The sequence below is a fragment of the Chinchilla lanigera genome, unplaced genomic scaffold (assembly GCF_000276665.1).
Source record: "Chinchilla lanigera isolate Chin_1 unplaced genomic scaffold, ChiLan1.0 scaffold00021, whole genome shotgun sequence".
In the NCBI taxonomy this organism is placed as follows: Eukaryota; Metazoa; Chordata; class Mammalia; order Rodentia; family Chinchillidae; genus Chinchilla; species Chinchilla lanigera.
The window spans coordinates 21,848,531-21,873,427 of NW_004955422.1; the positions used below are offsets into that span (position 1 = coordinate 21,848,531).

The 24,897-nt window shown below is 46.1% G+C and overlaps 1 protein-coding gene across 1 annotated transcript in view; it reads left to right on the forward strand.

Annotated features, from left to right (window-relative positions):
* LOC102004493 (chromosome unknown open reading frame, human C9orf3) overlaps positions 1 to 24,897 on the forward strand; it is a 340,448-nt gene that overhangs the window by 168,043 nt on the left and 147,508 nt on the right. The window contains exons 6-7 of the mRNA XM_013513835.1: positions 16,556 to 16,745; positions 21,873 to 21,979. Of these exons, the coding sequence (XP_013369289.1) occupies positions 16,556 to 16,745; positions 21,873 to 21,979 (297 nt within the window). The remainder of the gene's footprint in view (positions 1 to 16,555; positions 16,746 to 21,872; positions 21,980 to 24,897) is intronic.

The following is a 24,897-nucleotide window of genomic DNA, read 5'->3' on the forward strand; positions in this document are numbered from 1 at the left end:
GGGGCTTCAGACACCATTGAGCACAAGCTGTGTCCAAGCAGCCCCTCCCTCTGCAGACAGGGAGCAGTGTGAGGCACCTTCTGGAGGTGCAGGCAGTTGGCTTGGTAAAGACAGCACGGCAGAGGGATGGGTGCCCTGGAAATCTGGGGTGGAGAATTAGTCCCCAGCCTGCTCCGAGCCTCACTCTCTTTATTCGCTCTTTGGAGGTGGAGTTTACATCAGAGGACTTTCAAGTTCCTTTCTAGCTCTGAGAGTCTTTGAACTCCAGGCTTCTTCCTTTCCAACTTATGGAAATTATTTTCCCTACTTTTCCTGTGAGGGGAAGTATAAGACACCAGGCTGTCTCTGATGACTGCCAAAATGGCTGTTTTTTAATGGAAAGTTAGCTTCCTTCTCGGGTTGCTTAACATAGCAGAAGCTTCTGGAGAACAGAGAAGCCAATGTTTCCCTCTAGTTTTTTTGACGTCATTTGTCTGTGGGTGGGTTTCCGTCCACTGCCGCCTCTCCAACCGCACTAAATTTTATTGCACAGATTTAAAAAACATACCTTGGTGTGGCAGGCCACCTAAAGAAGCAATTTAGCTCAGCAGCCCACTAAGCTGTGGCAGAGAGAGTTTTGGCCCAGGTTCTGATCGCCCTGGGATCATGTCCCCCAGGGTGAATTTGCCATCCTCCCCTCTTGGCCTCCTGCCAATAAAAGCAGAATGTTCACTTTACATCATCTCTTGGGGGATTTGAGGAATCAATTCTAAACACTGACTTGAAAGCACTTATCAATCTAAGAGCGAGTGTAAAAGATAGGGAGGAGAAAAGGCAGCTGACATGTGTGGTGTGTTTGTTGTGTGGCGAGTGCTGGGACGGGTGCTTGGCTTCGTTCTGTCATTGAACTCAGCTGGATAATCATCATACACAAAACTGTCAAACAGTTTTGAGGTCACTGAGAGTCTAAGCTTATCAAGAAGACAGTGACCAAGCGGAGGGAGAGAAGGAGAAACCAGGCCTGCCATAGCCACCAGCAGGCAGAATGTCTTTGCCAACTTAACAGCATCCACACGAAGTTTAAAAATCTAGGTACATCCATGTGCAGTGTATCAGTATGAGACACACATATTTAACAGAAAGATTTTTTGCCCATTTGTTGCTTTCAAATGCCAGCATTCAGCCAAACGACTGCAAATATACCTGCTGATAAATAACAAAGGATATTTATTCTACTATTATATTAGTTATTGTATTAGAATAAGGTTACTTATTCTACTATTCTCCTTCCTGAGTTAAAAATAATTTTGCCATCTCCCTGCGTATGTTTTTAGGTGATTAGTCTTGAAATGTGTAATAGGTGGTAAATTCAGGATAACTGAACTTGGTGGCCAAGATAAGCAACGCTCTGCATGACATTATGGAATGAAAACACATACTCAGTCTGGTCAGCCTGCTCGCCTCGTAATGTGAGTAGTATTCACTTCGTACGGCACATGTGTGGAAATCACACCACACGAGAGCTGTGACTCAGGTCTGTTCTCTGAAGAACTGAGGTAATGGGCTATTAATATTTTATTTCATACATTATGGTGTTTGCAAAAGCAAACATGCCGTAGTTAAGGTTACACGCGTTGATGCTCCAGCATAACCCAGTTTTTCTTTATGCCAGGCTTTTTGTTCATTGATGTATTTAACCCAAAGATTAATTTTTAGACCCTTACAACGAAGAAAGAAAGAACAAGAGAAAAAAATTTAAAAAACAGTTAGGTAAACCATCATAATTACAGAACTGTGAAAAATAGACCTTTTACAGTTACTGTGAAGTGTTTTCCTTTTCTTGTTGTTTCTCTGCCACGCAAAACCCATGAGCAACAACCCACCAAAAAATAAAAAATAAAATAAAATAACATGTTTGAAACTTTTCTTAAAGGCAGCTCTTGTCAGCAGCACAAAAGGCCAAGTCCTGCCTACGTCTTAGTAATCAGCTTCTGTGACACAGTATACGGTCCACCTCAGGCTGTGGCTACAGAGGGTGACAGTGGCTACAGAGGGTGGCCTGGAACCACTTTCTGCCCTCCATTGCGATGAGATTCTACCTTTGAATGAGCGGCCAGTGTCTAGCAGGGCGTCTCCACTGGGTCTGATATGGCTGTATTTTGTAAAACAGTTCTGAGTAAAATGTTTTGAAGATGTGGGGTGGGCATGGATTAGCTGCAGCATGCAGGCCATTTCCTCCCCGTGGCAGGAAGGATACAGATTCTCTGGGCTTTGTTTTCTCGTGTGAGGATGGGGGAGTGAGACCTCTGAGATCCCTACCTGTGGAGTATCCAGAGATTCCAGATCCAGTCCCACCCCTTCCCCAGCCTCATCGTGGACTCCTCTCTCTGCGCAGGTCGTCTCCCACCTGTTCCAGTGCAGCATGACTGCCTGAGGCCAGATCTGAGCAGGCCTTGCCCCGTTTCTCCTTCCCCTGGATGAGGTTCCTTCTTCTTGACCCAACTCTACATTCTTTCTCTCCTTGTCTCTAGCCCTCCATCAAAAGAGGCCTGTTTGTTTTGGCGCATGCTTGTAATCCCAGCCCTCTGGGAGGGTGAGGCAGGAAGATGGAAAGTTTGAGCTGAGCCTGGGCTACTTAGTAACTAAGAAAGACCCTGTCTTGAAAAAACAAAGAGAGACTTGGGGAAGGCTCTGGATTCAGTGCTGGTACCACAAAAACAAAATAAACCAGCCAACAAACAGAAACCTCAGCTTGTTTGCCTTCCCAGAGCCCTCCCTGGCAGCCAGCTAAACACAGGTCACACACCTTCACCTGTGCTGAGGGGCTCTGAGGCAGGGTGCTTGTCTTACCCAGTCCTTCTCGCCAGCCACGGGCCAGGCACCTGTGACTGACCGGTCAGTTGAAACAAGCTCCTCAGTGTGGACCCCAGATGCTTGGCAGTGATGTCCCAGCCTCCTGCCTCTGGCTTGCAGGTGCGGGGAGGGAGCCCACTGGCTTTGAGGCAGGTGGCACATGCACTGCAGTCCTGTCTGCCATCCTCAAGGGTGCTTTCCAGGCTCCCTGCTCGGCCCCTCCTCCTACTCTTGCCCTTGACCTGAGAATGTACTTTTAACTTATAGCACCCGCTTCACACTGAGCTGAGTGCACCACAGACAGAGGGGGCACTGGGGTGGGGTCCACCTCTTTCTGAGGATAACAGTGTCATTTGCCTAATTCTCTAGCTGGAGGAGGTTAGGCATTTCCGCAAAGAAGGTTCCCTGGGAAGGAACAGTCTGTTGGGAGGAGCTGTATGAAACCACCCACCTTTGGAGGTTGAAAGTTCACATATCAGCACCTTCCTAAGGTTCAACTTAAATTTTGAAAAGATAGAGGAAGGTCAGGAGCTTGTCATGATGTTATGTTTGCCCCACAAGCACGCTGATTTTTTGTCTAGAGTATTATATCACACGGCATCAGCAGTGTGCAGAAAAGAGTATTGTTACAGATTGTATTATTACTATTATTTATGCTTTTACTATGTTTCGTACTTGAGGTCACTTAGAAACAGCTGAGGGCTGGGCTTATAGCTCAGTGGCACAGTGCCTGCCTGGCAAGGGGGAGGGCCTGAGTTTGATTCCTGGCACCAAAACAAAACAAAACACAGCTGAGATAGGTTGGGGTATGCTGAACCATGCCTGGGTTTCCCAATGGCCTGGCCCTTGCCCTGGCCTTCCTCCCTTTAAAACTAATGATTTAAAATGAGCCCTCAGCCCCCAAGCTTGTCTGTCTTTTTTTGAAATGGGACATCCCTGGCCAATGTGGTTAGTTTCAGAGATAAAAGATGTTGGAAGATCAGTGGCCTCAAACCATGGAACTGGCACAGTTTCATTTTTGAAATGTCGTGGCAATAAAAGAAACCACTCATTAATGAAAGGGGTGAGACTCAGCCGAGTGGTGTTCGCGCTCTTGCCGTACCACCTCGCCCAGGTTTCTCACGGCACTGCTGGCTCCGTGAGACTGAATGACGTCATGTCAGTTGTAACGTAATTTTCCAGCTGGCCAGGACAGAAAATGGGGGTATTATCATGGCATGTTTTTCACTGTGTCTGAGAGAAAATGAATCAGACAGAGCTAGCTATATGATGCTATCAGTTCTGTTTTTACAGGTGTGTCTGAGGGGTACAAGGTACCTTTCACTAGCAATAGAAATGTGACTCTGGCGAAAGCACATTTCAAAGAAAAAAACAACTATTCCTCAAGCAATTTAAATATAAATATATATATTTAGTATTAGGAATTGGCCTCAACTACATTAAACTCAAAGGTGCAGCTGGTGGGTACCCTGTTTCTAGTCTTACTTTTATCCCTACTTAAAAGACCCTGGCTGAATTTTGCCTCAGTTCTCCATGGAGAAAACAAAGACATCCCAAGATACAGGCATTTGTTTTTATATCTTTGTATGTGTTGAGGAGTACTAGGGGTTGAATCTAGTACCTGTACACTGAACTCCATCCTCAACCCTTTCTTCTATTTTTTATTTTGAGACAGAGTCCTGCTGCATTACTGTTTTGTTTTATTTTATTTTATTTTATTTATTTATTTATCTTTGGTTTTTCTCCAGTACCGGGAACCGAACTCACAACCTTGCGCTTGCCAGGCAGGCGCTTTTGCCGCTGAGCTAAATCCCCAGCCCCACTGCTGCGTTACTAAATTGCCCAGGTTGTGCTTAAATTTGTAATCCTCCTATCTCAGCCTTGCAAAGTACTGGAATCACAGATGCATGCCCCATGCCCAGCTGTTCTTACCTTTTCACTAAAGTATAGTATAGGAAGAAAAATGTACATCTTCAGTGTACAGTTCCTTAAATGTTCACAAACAGAGCATACCCCTGCAGTTCCTTATCCAAAAAGCAGTGTGACCAGCAGCCTGCGAAACTCCATACCCACTTCCAGTCACCTCCCACCCAATGTGCCACGCACCCGTACACACACACACACACACACACACACACACACACACCAAGGTCCCGACTTCCAGCACCATAGATTGTAGCCAAGGGATTCCTGTGTCAGACTTCTGACCAAGTGTACAATAATAGACATGTTGTTTTGAGCCAATAAATCTGCAGTCATGTGTTATAGCAGCCCTCAGAACCTAATACAGTACTGCAACTCCTAAGTGGGAGAATCAGGAGTCCAATCCAGGGCTGTAGCCCCAAGGCCTGGGTTCTTAAAAGCCACCATGATACCTAGTACTACCTTTGGCTTTACTAAATTTCTGGTCTTTTGGGGAAGATAAGAAGGTAAAGTGAAGGGGCTGGGGATTTAGATCAGCAGCACAGTGCCTGCCTGGCAAGCGCGAGGTCATGAGTTTGATTCTGGGTACCGGAACCCCCCAACACCCCCCCCCCCCGCTGCCGCAAAGAAAGGTAAAGTGAAAATGCAAATGCTGGCCTGCACCAGTCGAAACTGGGCATCTGTGGAATGTGTCCTCGAGACGCCCTTGCTTGCCCATCCCCCCACCCCCACATGTCTAGAAGAGGGAATGGGATGTGTTCCTAGCACTTCAGTGTGAGCTATTTCCAGGTACTACCTCTTCCTCAATTTGTCTTATTTTAAGAGCTGACTCTACTATTTGTGGAAAAATAAATGACCCTCTGTTATTTATGAGGAGAGAAAGCTACACTAAAGTGCTGTGGCCATCTTTGTGGGATTCAATTTCCTGTCCAATCTCAATGGTGGAATCAGAGAATGCCAAAATTATCTTTCCCATGCTGCCTTATAGCTAGAGTAAACCAGTGTGGAAATCAGCTATGGGTGTTCTAGGAAAAGTTTGCTCATCCTGATGAAAAGGGACTGATGTTCCTGGCATAGCACCTGCATATTTCTTCTGTGTTGTACACAGAAATGATGCTTGGAGCTTGGTTGTCAATTGTGACCATGAAGTGGCAAGTGTAAGGACAAAAAGGAACAAGGTAAGGATAAAGACCTAAAGCCCTGACTACGTGGGTAAGCCACTAAGCCTAGCCCAGTTCCAGACATCTTGTTTAGGAAAGGAGACCTTGCTGTGTGTGCTGGTGTTCGTTGTGTTTTCTGTTGCTTGCGGATGAATACATTTGAGGTGGACCTGGGTTCTTTTCACACAAATGCACACTGGGAGCGTTTCACATGTGCAGGAGGAATTGTTTAGAAGGAAAGGAATTCTGTGATCCTCACCCACAATGTCACCATGGTGAACACATCCAAGGATGAGGAATCAAGGGAACCACCCAGAGAATGAGATTCAGCTATAGATGTCCAATAAATCTAGTGCCTTCCACTTGGGAAGAAGAAATAGAAGGCCTGTAATTTTAAATGAAAAGATTAGTTAAAAACCAGGAGACTTCGGAGCGTGAAACCTTTTGTTTATTTTTGTTTCTGGCAAGGTTTATTACCTCTTAAAGGGAAAGCCTGTTAAGTTGAATACCTCTGAGAATCACCATCTGTCCCATACTTGCTAGGACCACCCTGGGAAATAGCAGGCATGTTGTGCCTTGATCTTCATGAATGTGCTCTGTTGGGCCATGTATGCATTCGCAATTGGAGACTAGGAAATATGGCTGTTCTTAAAAACTCAATTATTTATGAATCCCTAATAGCCAGGTCATCTCTTACCCTTAATGGCACTTCATGATGCAGACGAGTACTTTTTAAAATTAAGAGAGATGTGTGCTTTGTAAGGAGCCACTAAGACGATCTCTGACCGGATAAAAATGATTCTAGTGGGCTAATCGTTTTAACAAAGGTAGTGATGTATATTGTGGCAGCTGAATGCTCCTTTATAGGCAAGGGAGAACAAGCAGCGAATTTATTCATTTAATTCATGACTTTTTTTCTATTTACACTTTAAATAAACATGTTAGTTGTTTGCTTAGTTAATAAGCTCTGCCTTCATCATAAGCCATTAGTGGCTAGTAATAATTGAATGGGTGTTTGGATTTCAAAAATACAGTAAATGTAGTTAATTCTGTCCTTAGTAATATGGACCTTGTAGTGATTGACCTGAGGTGGGCCCATATTTGTGTCTTTGTCCTTTCCATGTAGCAAAAGTTAACTGAATTAAAAAAAAAAAAAAAAAAAAAAGTTAACTGAATTATTTTATAGCATAAACAAGGGCAATAGAAGAATTTTTCAGAAAAACTTTGGAGGTTTAACTGAAATCCTGGCAATGGATTTTTGTTTAAGTTAGTGCCACGAGCCACCACAGTACAGACCAGTATTTCTCAGAGTGTGGTCCCTGGGTAGGTAGTAGCATCAGTGTCAGCTGGCAGCTCCAGCAGAATGTGCCTTCCAGGCGCCTAGGGCTGCAGAACTACCCTCTCTGGGGTGAGGCCTAGCAAACTATTTGCCAGGTTTAACACATAGCACATGGAACATACACTAAATAATGATGCACTGTTTATCTGGATGTTCAAGTTTAACTGAGAGTCCTGCTTTTTATCTAGTAACCCTACCTCCACATGGTTCTGATACATGTTGGTACTGATCAAACAAAACAGGTATACAACCTAACTGTGGGACCTTAGACATCCCTTCCCTGTGGCTTAATTTATTTATATGTAAAATGGGGATAATAATAATACTCCCCCACAGTGCTGCCTGGGAGAGAGTGAGCATTGTCTTAAGTGTTTTCTGTCATTATTATATATTTTTTTCTCCTTCTGACCAGCATCTGCATCAGTGCGGCCACTATCACCCACCATCAAGGAATACTTTGACTTATCTTCCTTCTGTTCTCCTGGATTTCTCTTCTGCTTAGTTGTAGAATTGATTCTAATGCCCATCCTCCAGGGCATCTCTGGTTCTGTTCCTTCCTGCAGCAGTCTCCTGCTCTGAAATGCGGCAGACAGCGTGACTGCCTGGCAGGGGAAGCCTGTGCTTTCTCCCACATCAGCCTTCTGCTTCCATGGCTCTCTGTCAGTCTGCAGTGCCTCTGCTGCATCCAAGCCTGCTGCTGCACAAACTTGTCTTGCCTTCACCAGCCCCCAGCAGGGCACTAAACATATCTCTGTCTGCATCTCGGGTCCTCAGAGTCCCAGAGCATCTGACTAGGGCTTGGACCTTGCTCTCAGTTGTGGGAACTGCTGATACCTCCTTCACCAATTAAACTCAGTGCTTTTTCGGGAATCCCCACAGCTTCTTTTTCTAGACAAGGAACATGGGATGGGATGGCTCGCGGATCCAAGAAGTGTACTTCAAAGGAGACCAGTAAGCAAATAGTTCTTGTCGAAGGTAGTTGCAGGATGCCTACACGAGTCCCTTCCTGAAACAGTTTTCCAAGCTTGCACATGGCCACAAATGACAGACTCTTGTACACACAGTGAAAACCAACTGAATGAGCTGTTGTGGTTCTCAGTTGTACCATTTTATTGCTGTTCTGGGAATGAAGCAAAATGCATTATTTTATTAAATAAAGATTTTTCCCTGTATCATAGTGGAGGGTAATTTTATCAGCTCCCTTTATGGGAACAAACATCATTATCATGGTTGGGGGGAAAGGGACAGGGGAAGTGAGTAGGTAAGGGAGTGGAGAAAATCACATTTTGCCATCCATGTGCCCCAGTGGAGGTTGCCAACATGTTTTAATTAGTAATGACATACTTACCAGATCCTGCAGAGAGGGGACAGCGTTCAGTTCCTAAGTAATCTAGAGAAGTTTGTAAAGATGAGTTCAGCTGTAATAAATATTAGTCTGTACAACATGGATATAGATGTGTACCTGGGATTCAAGACGTATAATTATTAGAATGTTCAGTAACTTCAAAAAAAGTGTCCTCATCTATGAGAGTCCAGAGGCTCCTTAGAAATAACATGTTATTATCTGAGTCATGAATTAGACATTGTAGCAAAGGGATGGCCTTCTTGCCTTAGAGCTATGGCAGCTGTAGCTCTCTTAGTGCCAGAAGCATCCAAGCTAGCTTTAGGTAAAGATCTCACTGTATATATGCCTCACAATGTGGCAGGACTTCTTTCACCCAAAGGGAGCCTCTGGCTATCAGACAGCCGACTTCTTAAATACCAGGCTCTACTTCTAGAAGGACCAGCCATTCAAAGACATGTTCCTCCTTAAACCCTGCTACCTTTTTGCCAGAAAAGTAGGAAATTGAGGATGACAGACATGATTGTGAACAGGTAATTCTCCATACACATGCAACTAGAGAAGATTTATTAAACACAGCCCTTGCGAACCCTGATTTGACCCTTTTCTGTGATGGCAGCTCCTTCATAGAAAATGGGACAAGGAAGGCAGGATATACAGTGGTGACTTTACATCAGACTCTTGAAAGTTCCTCACTTACTAGTGCTCAGCTAGCGGAGCTCATAGGTCGGAGCTTATCCTCTCTATGGGAGGCCATTACCGGTTCCTCTTGGTGGAAATCTTTGTTGACTATATTCATAGTAATCCTGCTGATCTTATTATTTGGCCCATGCATACTTAATTGTTTTTTTGGCTTTGTCTCCTCCAGGTTTAAAACTATACGCCAACTCAAGATGAAAATACCTGGTGTCTATCGAGGGCCTTTAGATAGACCCTCTGGAGAGTATCTCTGACTGCCGATCAACAACTATGACCCCTTTCAGCCTGAAGAAGCCAGAGCGGTCATTGCCTGTTACTCCCTCACGGCAGTTCAGGTTACTTCTTCAGAGGGGGGAATGTCATAGGCAGCTGAGTTAGATAGAAATATTATAGACAGTCAGCCAGGCCCTCGAAGGAGCCAACATGAAAGACAAGATAAAATACGTATCTGCTGTGGGCCAGACCTCAAGACAAAGGATTAAACAAATGCACCCACATACCTCCCTAGGGATGGACATCAGGGATTGATATTCTAAACAGGTAGCGATCACCTTGAAGAGTCCCTGACCCAACCCTTTACAGGAAAAGCCCCTGTTCTGTATTCATGCCCGCTTGCTAGATGACTCGCTTGCCCATTTGATCCCAAATTAATCAATTTTACCTGAACAGTTCTTATTGGCCAACCACAGTTTTGTCCGTTTCCTCTACTTTGGACCCACCTCACCTTGTGGTTTTGCTCTATAAAAGTCTCTAGAAAAGACAGAGTCTTGGGTAACCCACTTGGGCCCCTCTTCTATCCCTCTTTTGGGCAGAACCTTTCTTTCCCTCAATAAATATATTTTGCTCTTAAAAAAAAAAAGAATAACATGTTAAGATTCAGAGAGGAAAATGGAGTCCAAATTGAGCTGGAAAATTCAATCACATGCTAGTTTTGCCTCTCATTCTTTAGTATTAAATATGAAACATTCACACTTGGCTTCACTGAGCTTTTTAGATGGCAAAATCCCACCCCCGCCCCTTCCTAAGGTTGGGTTGCCTCAGGAGGCATAGGCACCTCCCACAGTTGGGCACTGACACGGCCCAGTGTAGCAGGCAGCACTGGACATCCCAGCAATGTCCTCGCTGTGCTTGCTGCTTAGTGGTGCAGAAGTGAAGTGCCTGCCACTCTGCTGATCCTGTAGGGCCTGCACAGCCACTGCTGCCACTGCACCAAAGGGGATCTCTGTGTCTTCTAGAGTCCAGGTGGTCTCTGTGTTTTGTCACTGCCGTGCTGTTGATGTCCTGTTAGCAGTGGGCCAGACCCGATACTCAACCAAAGTACAAGGCTGGCACCCATGCATTGGTGTCCCCAGACCCCTTCTTCACCTCCTCACTGCTGCTCTCTGTCGCCTGAGCTCTGACCTCAGGCCTGTTGGATCCAGGTATCTGTCACTGAGCCCCGTGTGTGAAGTGAAACCATAGCTGCTTCTCCTATGGGAATTTAGGACTTAAGCCAGAGATTATAAATTCGAGGTTTCTGTGCCTTGCCCTAGTGTTTTTAAAAATGGTTGTACATGTGCCCTATTGTTATTTGCTTGCCCCTATCACCGCTTCTGATTCTCTAATCTTGTTTTCTGTCTTCCTCATCTTGTTAGTCACTTCCTCTACTTGTTTTTCATTTCCTTCCTTTTGTTGGCTATTTTTGTCTGTTTCTTTTTCTCTGTCCTTTACCTCTGTCTCCTTCTCTCACCTATCTCTTCCTTTTGTCATCTGCTTTCCTCCTCTACTTTTTTCCTTGCTGGCGTATTTTTTGTCTACTTTATCTCTTTATCTGCTTCTTCATCTCTTTGCCTCCTCCTCCCATTTTGCGGTCCTCTTCCCTGTCATCTCTCTTCCCATGGCCCTCATGACCCATGGTCCTCATATTGTTATCTTTTGGCTTCTGTAGCTCATTGAGTTCCTGACCTGCTTCACACTATCTCACTTGAAGAGAATACTCAGCATTAACTAGAAGGGAGGCAGACGCATTGCCCTTCCAGGGCCTCAGGAGCCGTACGAGGGACTGCCTAAGCACTGCTGCACCTGTTTATGTAAAGCATCTCCTTGTGGTGACCTGTCAGGGACTCCCAGCATAGGACGAGGCTGTGAAAAAAACAGGCATGGAGTTTGGGAATTGAGCTTTTGGGGAGCATACATAGTAGAGTTGTGCTACTCCCCCCATTCTGCCCTCTTCCTCCTTCTCACAGTTCTCCCTTTGATGTAGATGTAGATTTAGGCAGCAGAAGATGCAGGGCATAGCTGGGGGTTTCCCTATGGTGGCCTCTGGGGAGAGGTGAGTGATCATTGCACCACTAGGCTTGAGCTAGCACGTATGGAGGTGCCACAGAGGTGAGTGATCATTGCACCACTAGGCTTGAGCTAGCACGTATGGAGGTGCCACAGCCTGAGAGTCACAGGTCTAGAGCCAGTGGACCTGGACAGAGTGAGTCAGGATGAAGCTCCAACATCAAGACAGCATGAGTTCAAATACTGGCTGTGTGACTTGCCAGCTGTGTGGCTTTGTGCTAGGAACTTTACCCGCTTTGTGCCTCAGTTTTGTCATCTGTAAAATGGGATCGTCAGTCTATATGCTGAGGTGAGAGGTAGAGTAAGTGAGACTTTATATACTTCGTATGAAGCAAACCCACAAGTAACATGAGTCTAGGAGGAAAGCTGCCTTGGGGTAACAGTGTAGGTACTGTGGCCCCGGGGCTTCCCTGAGTCACTCTGCCAGAATGACACTGGTAGTTTGAGCAACCTTTATTCAGATAAATGAGTAGATGTTTTACTATATGTTCTTCACCATCTTTAAAAAGAACTTTACTACCATTAGCTTTCTCCCCCAGACCAAGAGCCCCTTAATCATTCTGTTATCTCCTAGACCTTCAGTTTAAACCTTGTACGATGTAGCTTCAATAGAAAATAGAAGGTGACTATTCCCTATTGAGCAGCATCAGAGCCAGAGGGGAGAATGGTCCTGCGGGTCATCTGGAGCACATCTTTGCCTTCAAGACAACAGACTCATGCCCTACGTTACACTGCAGCCAGAGATAAAGGAACAGAAGCTGGTTTGTAAATAGATTGGCTGAAATGCAAACACACCTTATGAAGGAAAGAGAAAACGTGCTCTGAACCCAAGGGAGAGAAAGAGGATTTGTCCTCCCTTTTGGTTTACCCCAGACTATCGGGTATACATTTCCGGTGTCCACATTACATCAGCAAGTAATTAAATCACACAAGCCAAAGTGGATTTCATGTGATTCTAAAACCTATTGAAGTCAGGCTCTGGCAGGAAAGGGGCTGGTTTCCTTCTTTCTTTATTCTTTCTTCCTCTCTATCATTGGATAGTGGGCTCCATATGTTGTTGGAATTGTGAAAAATGTGATTCCCGCCCACAAGAAATTCAAGCTTGATAAATACGTCTGTATGATGCGCCCGCCCCCCAAGTATCTGTAGGAAAAGTGAGTTTGCCCCACGCTCCAGTATAATGAGAGGAGTGGGCTAGGGCAGTGGCCTGGCTCAGGGCCTCCTGCACAACCTGCTCTGCCCCGTGGCTACAGCATTTAGCTGGAGCTGTGAAGTGCTGTAAAGCTCCCTGAGTAGCAAGATGGACTACGCTGGTCAGGTCTCCCTGGAAAAAGCAGAAATAAATCACACACCAGCTCCTACTTAAGATCTGATGAAATTCTCCATTTCCGCTCTAAATTGAATTCCTCCCGAAGGATTGGAGCAGCTCCTGGGAGTAATGAAGGCGCTCCTTCCTCCTCTGCTTGAAGCATGTTTTGAATTAGCGGACACAACATTCTAATCTGGGTGGGTAGGTACCATTAGGGAACAGTCTTGAGAAACTGTTTTCAGAGCAGACATGATATTTGTAATCTTGAGGGGCAGGCGGCAGTCATCCAATACCTCTGTCCTCTGTGGAGGGAGCAGCCTCCACCACGCTGGTGGTCTCCTGGGGAAGGATTACACGTGGCCTTCTGTGACTCCACACCAGCCTCCTCCTGCCAAGCTCCTCCTGCACCATGCAGAGCAAAGAGAAGGCGTGGTGCAGGATAGGAGCAAGAGGGCTTGTGCTGCTTGAGATTAAAACTGTCACTTTTCTGCCCATTTCATACTTGGGAAAAATGATAAACTCAGAGAGAAAGAGAGAGAGAGAGACTGAGATTTCTTTTAGTCTGAAGATATTATTGCTGTTGTTATCTCCCATCCTCTGGAATGATGGTAGTGGATTGACAGTTTGGCATTCATAGAGACTGTTGACACAGACTCTCCCATGGGTAAAACTGAAATGCACTTTCCAATGGGCCTTGTCAAAGTGCAGACTGATCACCAGCTGCTGACAGGGGCAGAATAAGACTCTGGGAATGCAGGAATGTGTGGGGCGCATGGGAGTGAGCCTTACACTTCAAGGTTAAGGTTGGGCTAGAAAATTCTAAAAGTTCCTTCTATTGTGGAGGTGGCCATGAGGTAGTCTATCTAGCTATTGGTAAAAGAATATTTACTATTACTCCTTGAAGTGAGCTTAAGAACATTATTACAGTTTTTCTTGCTGTTGAAGAAAAGCAGTTTACTTTTGTTGTTGTTTTGATTTGTTTTTTGAGACAAGGTTTCCTTATATAATCTAGGCCGGCTTTGAACTCACTGTGTCCCAGGATAGCCTCAAACTCCAGATCTTCCTGCCTCAGCCTCCCAAATGCTGCTGGGATTGTGGGCGCCTGCTACCATCCTGGCTGAAGAAAAAGTAGTTTTTTAAAAATGATAAGTGGCTTAAAAAGTCTACTTACCCTGAGAAATTCTGACATTTAGGATCAAAAAAAGAGGGAAGGAACTTCTAGAAACAATATTCTGTTGATCCTTTATGTCAGAATCTTAACACCCTTAAGAAAGGTTGTTGAAACCTCACTCTGTGTTTTTAATTTCATTTTAAGAAAGAAGCCGTTCTCTTCATAGGGAAAGAGCCCTTACACAGGTAAGGCAACTGTGGAGGACAAAATGGGCCTCTAGAGGCATGAGAGTCGGGGTTCCAAATGGAAAATTGCTTGTCAGGGAGAAGTCATATTTTCCACCGATAGTAAGCGTCATTTATATCAAGTTAAACGCCCTTCCTTCCTATTCGGAGGATGTTTAAGCTTCTTCCTCAAAGGACAGTAGGAAATATGATTATCCCTGGCTTGGAAGCTAGGATTGAGTACAGGAAGTGGGAATTTAGGTTGAATTCCAGCAATGCCAGGACCTGTCCTGAGCCCACCCCAGGGGCGCTCAGGTGGAGGCAGTGTCTCCAGTGTGGAATGGTGGGGAGGGAGTCTGGTGGAGACAATAACAACTGTTCAAGGGGAAAAAAATGAAAGGGCAGGAAGGTGAAGTGCCACCCCCGACGGGGCGGCTTTTGTGCATTCCTTCAGGCCCTGCAGACTTCCCTGCTTGCATAAATGGGCCTCGGCTAGGTGGCCAGGCTGGGACTGGGCAGCAGGCAGGTCACCCCAGGCAGCTCTGGTAGAAGCAGCCGGCCTGAGCATCAGTCAGCCCTCCAGTTTCTGTACTAGTGCGTGCATGGCTGTCACACTCTGCCTGGTGGATCCTTCCCAAGCAGACTCATCGCTGAGCCTGTTTATAAGGATTGAAGTTACTTCTGTTTTGTTTTAGCGGAAAGGGTGAACTGCTGCCAGTAGTATGTCTGGAATGTTATTAACTTGGTACATTTCTGTGGCTTTTCTTGTAACTCTGCACATGCCAGAGCCAGGGGTCACTTACTTGAAAATGCCAGGTTGCACAGTGCGTCTTCTCAATGGGGCTTTCTCAGTAAGAGGGAGCTAGCTAGAGCCCCTGTGCCTCTCGGTTCACTTGTCCCCTCCCACCCTCCTTTCCTTTCTTCCTTCCTTCCGCCTCCCTTTTATTTATTTATTTTTTTCTGAGTTGTGATTTGAACTACTATTGGTGCCTGCTGCATTACATCCTTTGTCCTGAGTGTGTCAACTCTACCCATAATTTCTGGGGTTCCTGGTGAACTCTTCGGAGGGCCTGGCAGATGCCTTGTCATTGGCTTGCCTGGCCTGTTGTTATTCTTTCACATGAAAGCTGTCTCTTTTGGCAGACGTGGTTCCCGCAATTGCAGTTGAGCTCTCTGAGCTGAATGGGTAATGTTGTGCAAGAGAAATATAGGTGGGGTTTTCTCTAATGGTAGCTGTTGGGGCAGACAAAAAATCTGCAAGCAGTCTTGGCTTGTGCAGAGCTGACATGATGGCAAACAAATGGCTTTTGAAAGAAGGAACAACCAGCGTGTACAGTTTCTTAATATGGAAGGTTTCACAACTGGTTCTGTTCAGTGGATGGAGGAGAGATTTTTAAAGAGCAAGTTCTTCATTGGGAAGACCGTCAACAGGTCCTGGATCAATGACAAAAGCTGAAGGTGGAAGCAGAGGAGGTGTTCTGTTTGCCTCTTCTTCCTTCAGCCCCCATTCCTCCCATTTCATCTCTGCAATTTTAATCATGGTATTTGGGGCTTTGAAAGGAGGGATGGAAAATAAGATTAGATAAATCTCCCCATGTGCTGCCAGCCCTGGGGCCGTGTGCACACCTGGGTGGGTTAACTCCCTGCCTTTCTCCCTCAGCATGATTTTGTTTTGTCATGTGAATCTATAAGCACCTACAGATTCCACCGAAAACCTTTGTTTTTCAGACCCTTGGCCTTATCTGGGTCTCCTGGAAGTCCTTCCACTCCTTGGCACCTGTGAGATTGTTAACTCACAACCAGCCCCAGTGTGAAATGGAAAATTCTTGGTTCCATTCTTCTTGGCTTTTCCTGTCTTTCTACATGACTTCTCAGTTCGTTTGTGAGCTGCTCGGGTTTTGGCTGAAGGGTCGTCTTTGATCATTCTCTTGACAGCCTGGGCTTCTCATTCTCACACCTGCTTTTCTTTTACAATCCCGATTTCAGAGTAAATACTTCCATTGCCTTGTAATTTTTTCAGTATAAAACTTTGGTGCAGGTTACTTATTACAGGTAATAGCCACTTGATGACGGAGACAACTTCTGGCAGAAACGGCAGCCTGAACTGCTGCCAGAAACATAAACTGCCACTTTATTTAGGTCTAAAAGCATCTCAGCCACAAGTCTATCAGTCATGATCTGGCATGCACATGATAATAATAGGCTCGCCAGGCTAAGAAAGCCGCCCCATGGGGCAGCCACGAGGACAGGCTCTAACAGGACTCTAATGTTTTCTCTTCCATTATCCACAGCCCACACATCATCTTCCTCTCCCAGAGCACCTTGACAGGCAGGAGCCATCTCTGTGGGACCCGGCTCTGCCACGAAATCGCTCACGCCTGGTTTGGCCTGGCCATCGGTGCCCGTGACTGGACGGAGGAGTGGCTCAGTGAAGGGTTCGCCACTCACCTGGAAGATGTGTTCTGGGCTGAAGCACAGCAGGTGGGTTGAACGTGACCCTAAGTATTCCCTCCCCAGAGTTAAGTTCTACTCAAGCCCTTCGTTCATTCAACAGATACATGCTGAGTACACTAGACAGCTGTTTTTGCTGGGGAAATGGCTGTCCAACCAGAGAGGGGAGTCCCCTTTCCCCTGGGTTCACAATCTAGAGATAGGCAAGAGAACAGACGAACAAACTAAGCAGCAACATGCAGGTAGGGAAGAGTACTGTGAATAAAAATGAGCTCAGTGGAGGAGGGGGCGAGTACACTTTTAAAAAGTGATCAGATTTCACTCTTTTTCATTTCTGATTGTATAGATTTGAATCTTTTCTTTCCTTTTTTTTTTTGATAAGGTTGGCTAACGGTTTATCAATTTTATTTAATCTTTCAAAGAACCAGCTCTTTGATTCATTGATTCTTTATATTATTTTCTTAGTCTCCATTGCACTAATTTCTGCTCTGATCTTTATAATTTCCTCACTTGTATGAGCTGTTTCTAGAAGCTTGAGGTTCAGCATTAGGTTGTTTATTTGAATTCGCTCTGTTTTTCTGAAATGGGAATTTACTGCTATAAGTTTCCCTCAGAGGACTGCTTTCAGTGTGTCGCATAAGTTCTGGTATGTTGTTTTGGAATTATTGAATTATAGAAACTGTCTAGTTTCTTCTTTAATTTCATCTGTGACCCTTTGGTTGTTCAGGAGGTTGTTATTTAATTTCCATGTGTTTATGAAGCACATGGTACAACAGTCTGAGGTTTGGTGTAACCACTGTGGAAATCAATGTGATGATTCGTTTAATCTAAAAAATTAAAACTACAGGTTCCATTTGACCCAGCTATCTCTTTTCTTGGTATCTTCCCAAAAGAATTAAAAGCATCGTACCACAGTGATGTATACTCACCCATGTTTATAGTGGCATAGTTTGTAATAGCTCAATCTTAGAAACAGCCCAAATGCACATCAACTGATGGATGGACAAAGAAGATGGTTTATTTAATATATAGTGGAGTACAGTTCTGCCATAAATAAGGATAAGCTTGAGCCATTTCTAGTAAATGGATGCACTTTGAGACCATACTCTTAAGTGAAATAAATCAGACATACATATTTAAATACTGCATTGTTTCTCTGGTGTGAGAAACTGAAAGTATAAATAATGACCAAAATGTATAATAGATACTGGGAAATGGAAGAAAATGTTCAAATGGGAAGGGAACAAGTGAGGAGGGAAGGGGAAAGGAAAGAAGGGATGAGGGAAAAAAGAGAATAGAAGGAAAAAGTGGAAACAAAGCTTTTATAAATAGGAGGAGAGGAGTTGAAGGGAGGAGAGGGGATGGGGAAAGAAGAACGAAGTTATGTCACATACAGCTACAAATTCCCTATGATGAATGTGATCATTATGCATACCTAAAATGTACCAACAAAGTTAATTTAAAAAATAGTGGCCAGAGAAGGCCTCTGATGAGGAGACTGTGGAGCAGACCTAAAGGAAAGGTTATATAAAGCCTTCGTCTTTATGGTTGTGGCAGCATTGGGTGTATGTTTTAAATGATCAGATTAGAATCTAAATCGGAGTCATAAGCTCAGATATCTGTTGCTTGCAAGTAAGGGATAAAGATTGAGGCAGTTGGAGCAATAGACTAGGGTATGCTGAGGACTGTGGCAAATTGGCAGCTGCTACTCAGTTCTGACCAACTTTTCTCACATTAATGGGGAGCTTAATAAAGCCTAGGCTTTTAGTTTTGTAAGGAAATCCCTAAATCTAGATTTTCATTTGAAGTTTACTGATTTAAATAATACCATACATATCAGGGGCTGGGGACATAGCTCAGGGGTACTGTGTGTGCTTAGCAAATGTGAGGCCTTAGGTTCAACCCCCAGCACCCTGCCCCCGAATATATGCACACACACAAAAGTACCCAGAGGCCAGACCCACCCCACACACATCTATTTTACAATACTGTGTGTTAGAGAGTGGCCACAGTGCTAATGAGGACATGGCAGCTAAGCTGCTTCCTGCTTCCTTTCCAGTTACAGTAATAATACTTAGGTCACTTCTTTTGTGTGCACTCCTTGTCTTTACACATTGGACTACTTGGTGTCTTCTAAAACCCCCAGGCCTGTGCATAGCTGGATGCTGCTGCTCACGATGATGCTGCCTGCTGAAATCCTGTCCATGTCTCACTAGCTAGCTTGAGGTGCTTTCCCCGGGTAGGCCAGACTAGCTGTCCCCGCCTCATTATTCTTACTGCTGCTGTCCTAGAACTCGGGCCCCCATGAGATTTGCTGCTTACCTCTTTTTCTTCTTACTTCTGCTGTGTACTTCTCTTGCCCTCCCAGCTTTGACTCTGCCCTCTTTTGAAGCGGAGCTGTGCCTCATCATCCTCTGTCCTTGTCACAGCATGGTGGTCAGCTGGCAGGGTGCACACCTATCAGGTCCCCGTGGGCACGGGGACAGAGGTTGGTTTCTGAACTTTGAAGCTCAGTTCTGCCCTTCACTGGTCTTCTGGGTATAGGCAGGATATATACGTAGCTTCTTGAGCCTCAGCTTTCCCATCTGTAGACTGGATATAAAAAGGCCTCACCTTACAGGCTGAGTGGACCGATGTGAGTGAGCTTCACACATGCCAGACACATGGAGGTGTGCAGGAAACACCTGTTCTCATCCTCTGTATCCCCACTGTCTTGCACATAGAGATCATTTAACAGTGGAGTGTACTACTGTCCTGATCTCTGAGGCAGTCAGGCTAGTCTTGTTCTTGGCAACTGCAAGTGTATTTCTGGTACCTAATAATGACATCTCTGTCCTTTATCTCCTGTATGTCAATAAGAGAGCTGCTCTTTTCTTTTGGTTTTTGAGACAGGGTCTCGCTTTGTAGTTCAGGCTGGCCTTGAATTCACTATGTAGCCCAGGCTGGTCTTGACCTTGGTGGCAATTCTCCTGCCTCGGCCTCCTGCGTGCTGGCATTACAGGCATGTGCCACCACAGATGGCTAGAGAGCTCCCTCTTTGCCCTTCTCCTGCCCGCACTCCTTTATCTCTTCCCTTGGGTCTTGATCGGACTGCCCTGAGCATGTCCCCACCTACTAACAGGAGCCCCCAGCTGATCTCACAGCTGTGTATATTCCGCGATCATTCTGTGCTCCATTTGAGGGGGTACAGGGATGAGAAGATAAGCACTTGGTGGAAGGAGAGAGAAAATAAATTTGAAAAGAGAAGTAAACACCAGATCTCCTGTGAGTTCAAAGGTAGGAAAGGCCAGGACTGAAGGCCTTGGTGGAGGAGGTGACTTCTGCTGTGGGCTGAGGGAAAGCAGGAGCTTGGCTTTCTCCATTTTTCCTTTACCCTCTCCCGCCTTGGGGGTCAGCCTACGGCACCATCCAACTTCAAGATGCGAAAACGCAAATGCCCCTCAGGCAGGGTGACCCTTCTAGATCGCAGCTCTGAGTCTGACAGCACTGCTGGGGCACGTCCACCCCTGAGCCCTTCCTCTCAGGACCAGACTGGGATGTTCTGGTCCCTGATGCATGCCTGCTTCCGACTGTCATGGGGCAGGAGTACTCTGTGGGGTGCTGACGCTGCTGGTCGGTAGTGGTTCCACTAGCAAAGAGGTTGTGACGATGCACTGGTGGCTGTGGCTGTTGCAGTCATCTTGCTGCCGGGGAGGCCGTGCTCCACAGCACTGTGTCTCAGAAAGCACAGTGAGGAACGGCGAGAAATCCTGAATCAGGACCCGGAGCCTGGTATCCCGTCAGCGTGCCATCCTGCAAAAGCAAGTGAACTGAGTAGCAAGGTTGAACTGTATAACTTGTCATCAGCTGGGACAAGCCTAACCCCTTCATAAGGGTAGGGTGCTGCAGTCAAATGCCACAGAGTAGTGGCTTCAACAACAGACATTTCTTTTCTCAGTTCCAAAGGTTGAAAATCTGAGGTCTAGGTGTTGTCAGGATTGGGGTCCGGTGAGGCCTGTCTTTCGGCTTGTAGATGGATGGCTGCTTTCTCCCGCTCTTCTCCCATGAGTGCTCTTCTGTGCTTTAGGACCAGACTGATCTGTAGTGTCTCTTCCATTCTTTATAAACCATGATCCTGGAGGGTCAGGGACCTACTCTCATGGTCTCATTTAACCAAAATCACTTCCTTAAAGCTCCTGGCTCCAAATGCTGTCACCTTGGGGTTTGAGCTGGGGAAACCGTGTTAGAAACAGTAAGCACCCAAAGTCATTGCTCATCTGGCCTGGGCTCGCTTCTCGGCACCTCGCTCCCTCCCCAGGTGGAGCCCGCTCCCAGCCTGACCATGTCCCTAAGCGCCTTCTTTGGTCTGCTCCTGCTTTCACTAAGGAAAGCTTAAATATCACCACCTCCACAAAACCTTCCGATTCCCCTGTTTGCAAGGGGGCACCTGGCTTCTCCTTAACCTCTGCAACCCCACAATCTTGTTAGGGTCTTTATACTATCATAGAGCCCTGTCCATAATATCCCCAGGGCCAGCAGAGCCAGTAGGTATCTGTTGAATGAATTGTTAGAGTAATTGGATTTCTACAAGCCCTGCACACTTTCCTTCCCTAATAGTCCTGCTGCCTCCCTTGCACAGATCACAGCAGTAGGGCCCAGCAAGCACATCCATGGGGTAGTGGGGGGCTCTGACTCACCAGGGCAGAGTGTGACGGCCTCCCTGCCTCCAAACTGCGTCCAGGCAGGACACTGTTTCTGGTTATATGTGAACAGCATCATCTGGGTTGCATTAACGGGCTCCACTATAAACAGTCCTTCCCCAAATTGAGGCTGGAAAAACAGGAGGTAAATGGAGAGGCCTTCCCCACCCTGTGCAGGAAGACAGAGCGGGAAAGGAGGGCTGGATGGATTGAAGTGGGATGCCCTCAGGGGAGCCCCCTGCTACTGGCTAAGCGTGTGCTGAGGGGTGGGTTCCAGGACCCAAGACTCCCTCCCAAGCAGGCTGGCCCAGCTCCACCCACCAGCACAGGAGAGTGTGGAGTTGTTCTTCATGGAGGACCTGAGGTTCCAGTGGCCCTTGCTTTTCTGAGGAGGAGCAAGGTGAAAGCAGGGGGTAGGTCTGACCAAGACAGTGACTGTATTTTGTGCACATGTGTTGGTGTGTCTGTGCTCAAGCAGCTGTCCCCCTACGAGGCCCAGGAGCAGCAAGAGCTGAGGGCTTGCCTACGCTGGCACCGCCTCCAGGATGAGATGCGGAACTCCCCTGAGGAGATGCAGGTGTTAAGGTAAAGTGCCTCTCAGCTCCCCTTACCTCCCCACCCCCTTCTTTCTTTCCAGACATATCCAGGCCATCTGACCAAATCTGCCATGTTTCCTTTTAAAATCAAATCAGGCTGGGCTTACTCATCCTCCTAGGGATGTGATTGTTATGTTTTAAGTCTTTCAGGGTGTGGGTTTTGATTTGCCTTCTGACATTTTCCTGGTGTCTCTATTCAGGAAAAAACTAGCATGAGGCCATTTCCGGGACCAAATTCTTTGTTTGAAGTTCTAATAGTCACTTTATGTGGTGGCTGAGGACGTGGAGAAGGTTGAGGTTTGGCAGCCTGGGAGACAGTAACCCTTTAAAGCCAAAGGGAAAAAAAAATCTTTAGGAAAATATTGATTCCTAAGTGTTTAGTAGTAACAGATGTGCCTGTCAATGGGGCCTTTTGTTTCAGATGTAGCCCAGCAGGAAGCCACTGCCCCTCTCTGGAGTGTAGTAGGAGGATTCCACTCCCAGCTCCTGAGTTTTGTTTTTAGAGTGCGGCTTGTGGCACTTGTAAGATTATTTCTTGCCATTTTCCAGGTTTTTTTTTTTTTTTTTTTCCTGCTTTGCTCTATTTCTTTACTACTCTAAATAGCTGTTTATCTGAAACCCTGGGTCTAGGCCCCAAGAGCACAGAGGTTGCTATGTCAACAGAAGCTTCCATCCAGATGCTTCTGACTAGAGTCAGGTGTTTGGAACTTGCAGCTAGCCAGTTGGGAAGGTGCAGGCCATCTACGAATTGCCCTTTGTCCACACCCTATTTTAGATGGCTTGCCTGCGCAGACGCCTGCCACAGAGGATTCTGCTATTGTGTTTTGTTTTGTTTTGAGACAGGGTCTTGCTGTATAGTGCAGGCTGGCCTTGAACTCACTATGTAGCCCAGGTTGGTCTCAAACTTGAGACAATCCTCTGCCTCAGCCTCCCAAGTGCTGAGATTATAGGCGTGTGCCACTACCCCAGGCTCCTGTTGTGGTTTGTTTTTAAATGAGCACCCCCACCCCTTTGCTTGGACCAAAGAGCACCAGGAGGCAGAGAGCAGGCCGGGCCCCAGGGAGCAGGCCGGGCCCCAGGGAGCAGGCTGCCTGGTGCTTTTGTGCAGCCCTGTGCCCTTCCCACGTTGAAGTTCCCGTTGTTGCACACAAATGTGCCTCCCATGCTGACTCATCCATTGTTTAGGAGAGGCAGCTGGAGCAGTGGTAAGCCCACCGGGCTGGGAGCCAGGAGACCTGCAATCCTGCCCCAGCAAAGCTCCCCGAGCCAGTGTTTACTGATCCAGGCCGGACACTTCCCATCAGCCAGTGGAGCAATGGACCCTGCTTGCACAGAACTTCCACTTAGTGGGGATACTGTGGCATGCAGAAGAGGGTCTACGAAGGGACTACTTGATGATTGCTAAATTCAAGACTGAGCTGGGCATATTCTCAGCCTGGCAGAGCACGGAACACAGAGGCCCTGAGACAGGAAACATCTTTGACGTGCTTTGAGGACAGAAAGCAGGGCAGGCTTCAAGTGTTTCCCCTATGTTATCTTCCAGCAGTTTCAAAATTTAAGCATAGGCATAAGCAAAGACTTCCTGAATAGCACTCCACAGCACAGGAAATAATATCGAGAATCAACACATGGGATTGCATCAAATCAAAAAGCTTCTGCACATAAAAAGGAAACAGCACAGTGAAGAGGAAACTCTCAGAATGGGTAGAAATGTTTGCTAGCTACTCCTCTGTTAAAAGATTAATATCTGGAATAGATAAAGAACTCAAAACATTAACCACTTTCCGAAAAAAAAAAAGACCCAATCAAATAATGTGCAAATGAACTGAATATATACCTTTCAAAAGAAGAAATACAAGTGGCCAATGAGTATATGAGAAAACATTCAATGTCTGTAGCCATCAGAGAAATGGAATCTGGAGCTACAATGAGATTTCATCTCACGCTGGTCAGAAATGGCTATCATGAAGAATATAGAACGCAGGGAATGCTGCTGAGGATAGGAGTGGGTGGGGGAAGGAACTGTCCTTCACCGTTGGTGGGAATGTAAACTAGTAAAACTGCTATGGAAATCAGTATGCACATTCCTCAAAAAAAAACTAAAAATAGAAATATCAATTAAATATGCCACTCCTGTGTATAGTTCCAAAAAGAATTAAAGACATCATACTGCAGCAGCACAGGCGGTTCATACCCATGTGTGCAGTGGCACAATTCACAAAGGCTGAGTTGTAGAAATAGCATAGATGCCTGTCAGTAGATGGTTGTAGTGTGTATATATAAACAGTGGAGTATTACTCAGTCATAAAGAATGAAATCATGTTATTTGGGGAAAATGGCAGGAACTTGAGACCATCACATTAAGTGAAATAAGCCTGACTTGGAGGGTTAAATGTCACCTGTTTCCCCTTGTATCAAAAACCTAAAATATAAATAATTAAGTGAATAAAATAAAGGAGAGGATAGAAATCTGAAGGTAGAGTCTTGGAGGTGGGGAGGGGGAGTCAGAGGGAACGGGGGGAGGGGTTGAAAATGGTCCAGATACCCTGTTTGCACATACCAGCTTCCTGGAGCAAACGTCACTCTTCTGTCTTACGAATATGCAGTAGAACAAAGAACAAGGGATAGAGGAGGACAGGGCTGTAAGAGACAGTGAAGAGCCGGGTGCGGGTGGGGCACAGGAGTCCTGGTGCAAGTGCTACAGAAGCCACTGTGCAGTCTTTGCAGGGAAGGAGCCCGATCTCCCAGTGCGTGTGAAGGCTGCTGTGCTCTGGTAGCTTGGCTGCAGGCAGCACGCAGAGCAGGAGGCAGTTTGGAGTGCTGTCCATACGGGCGGTCCCAGTGAGAGCAGCAGCAGCTGCAAAAGCAAATCTATCAGAGATGTGCTTCCGTAGGCTTTTGTTCACC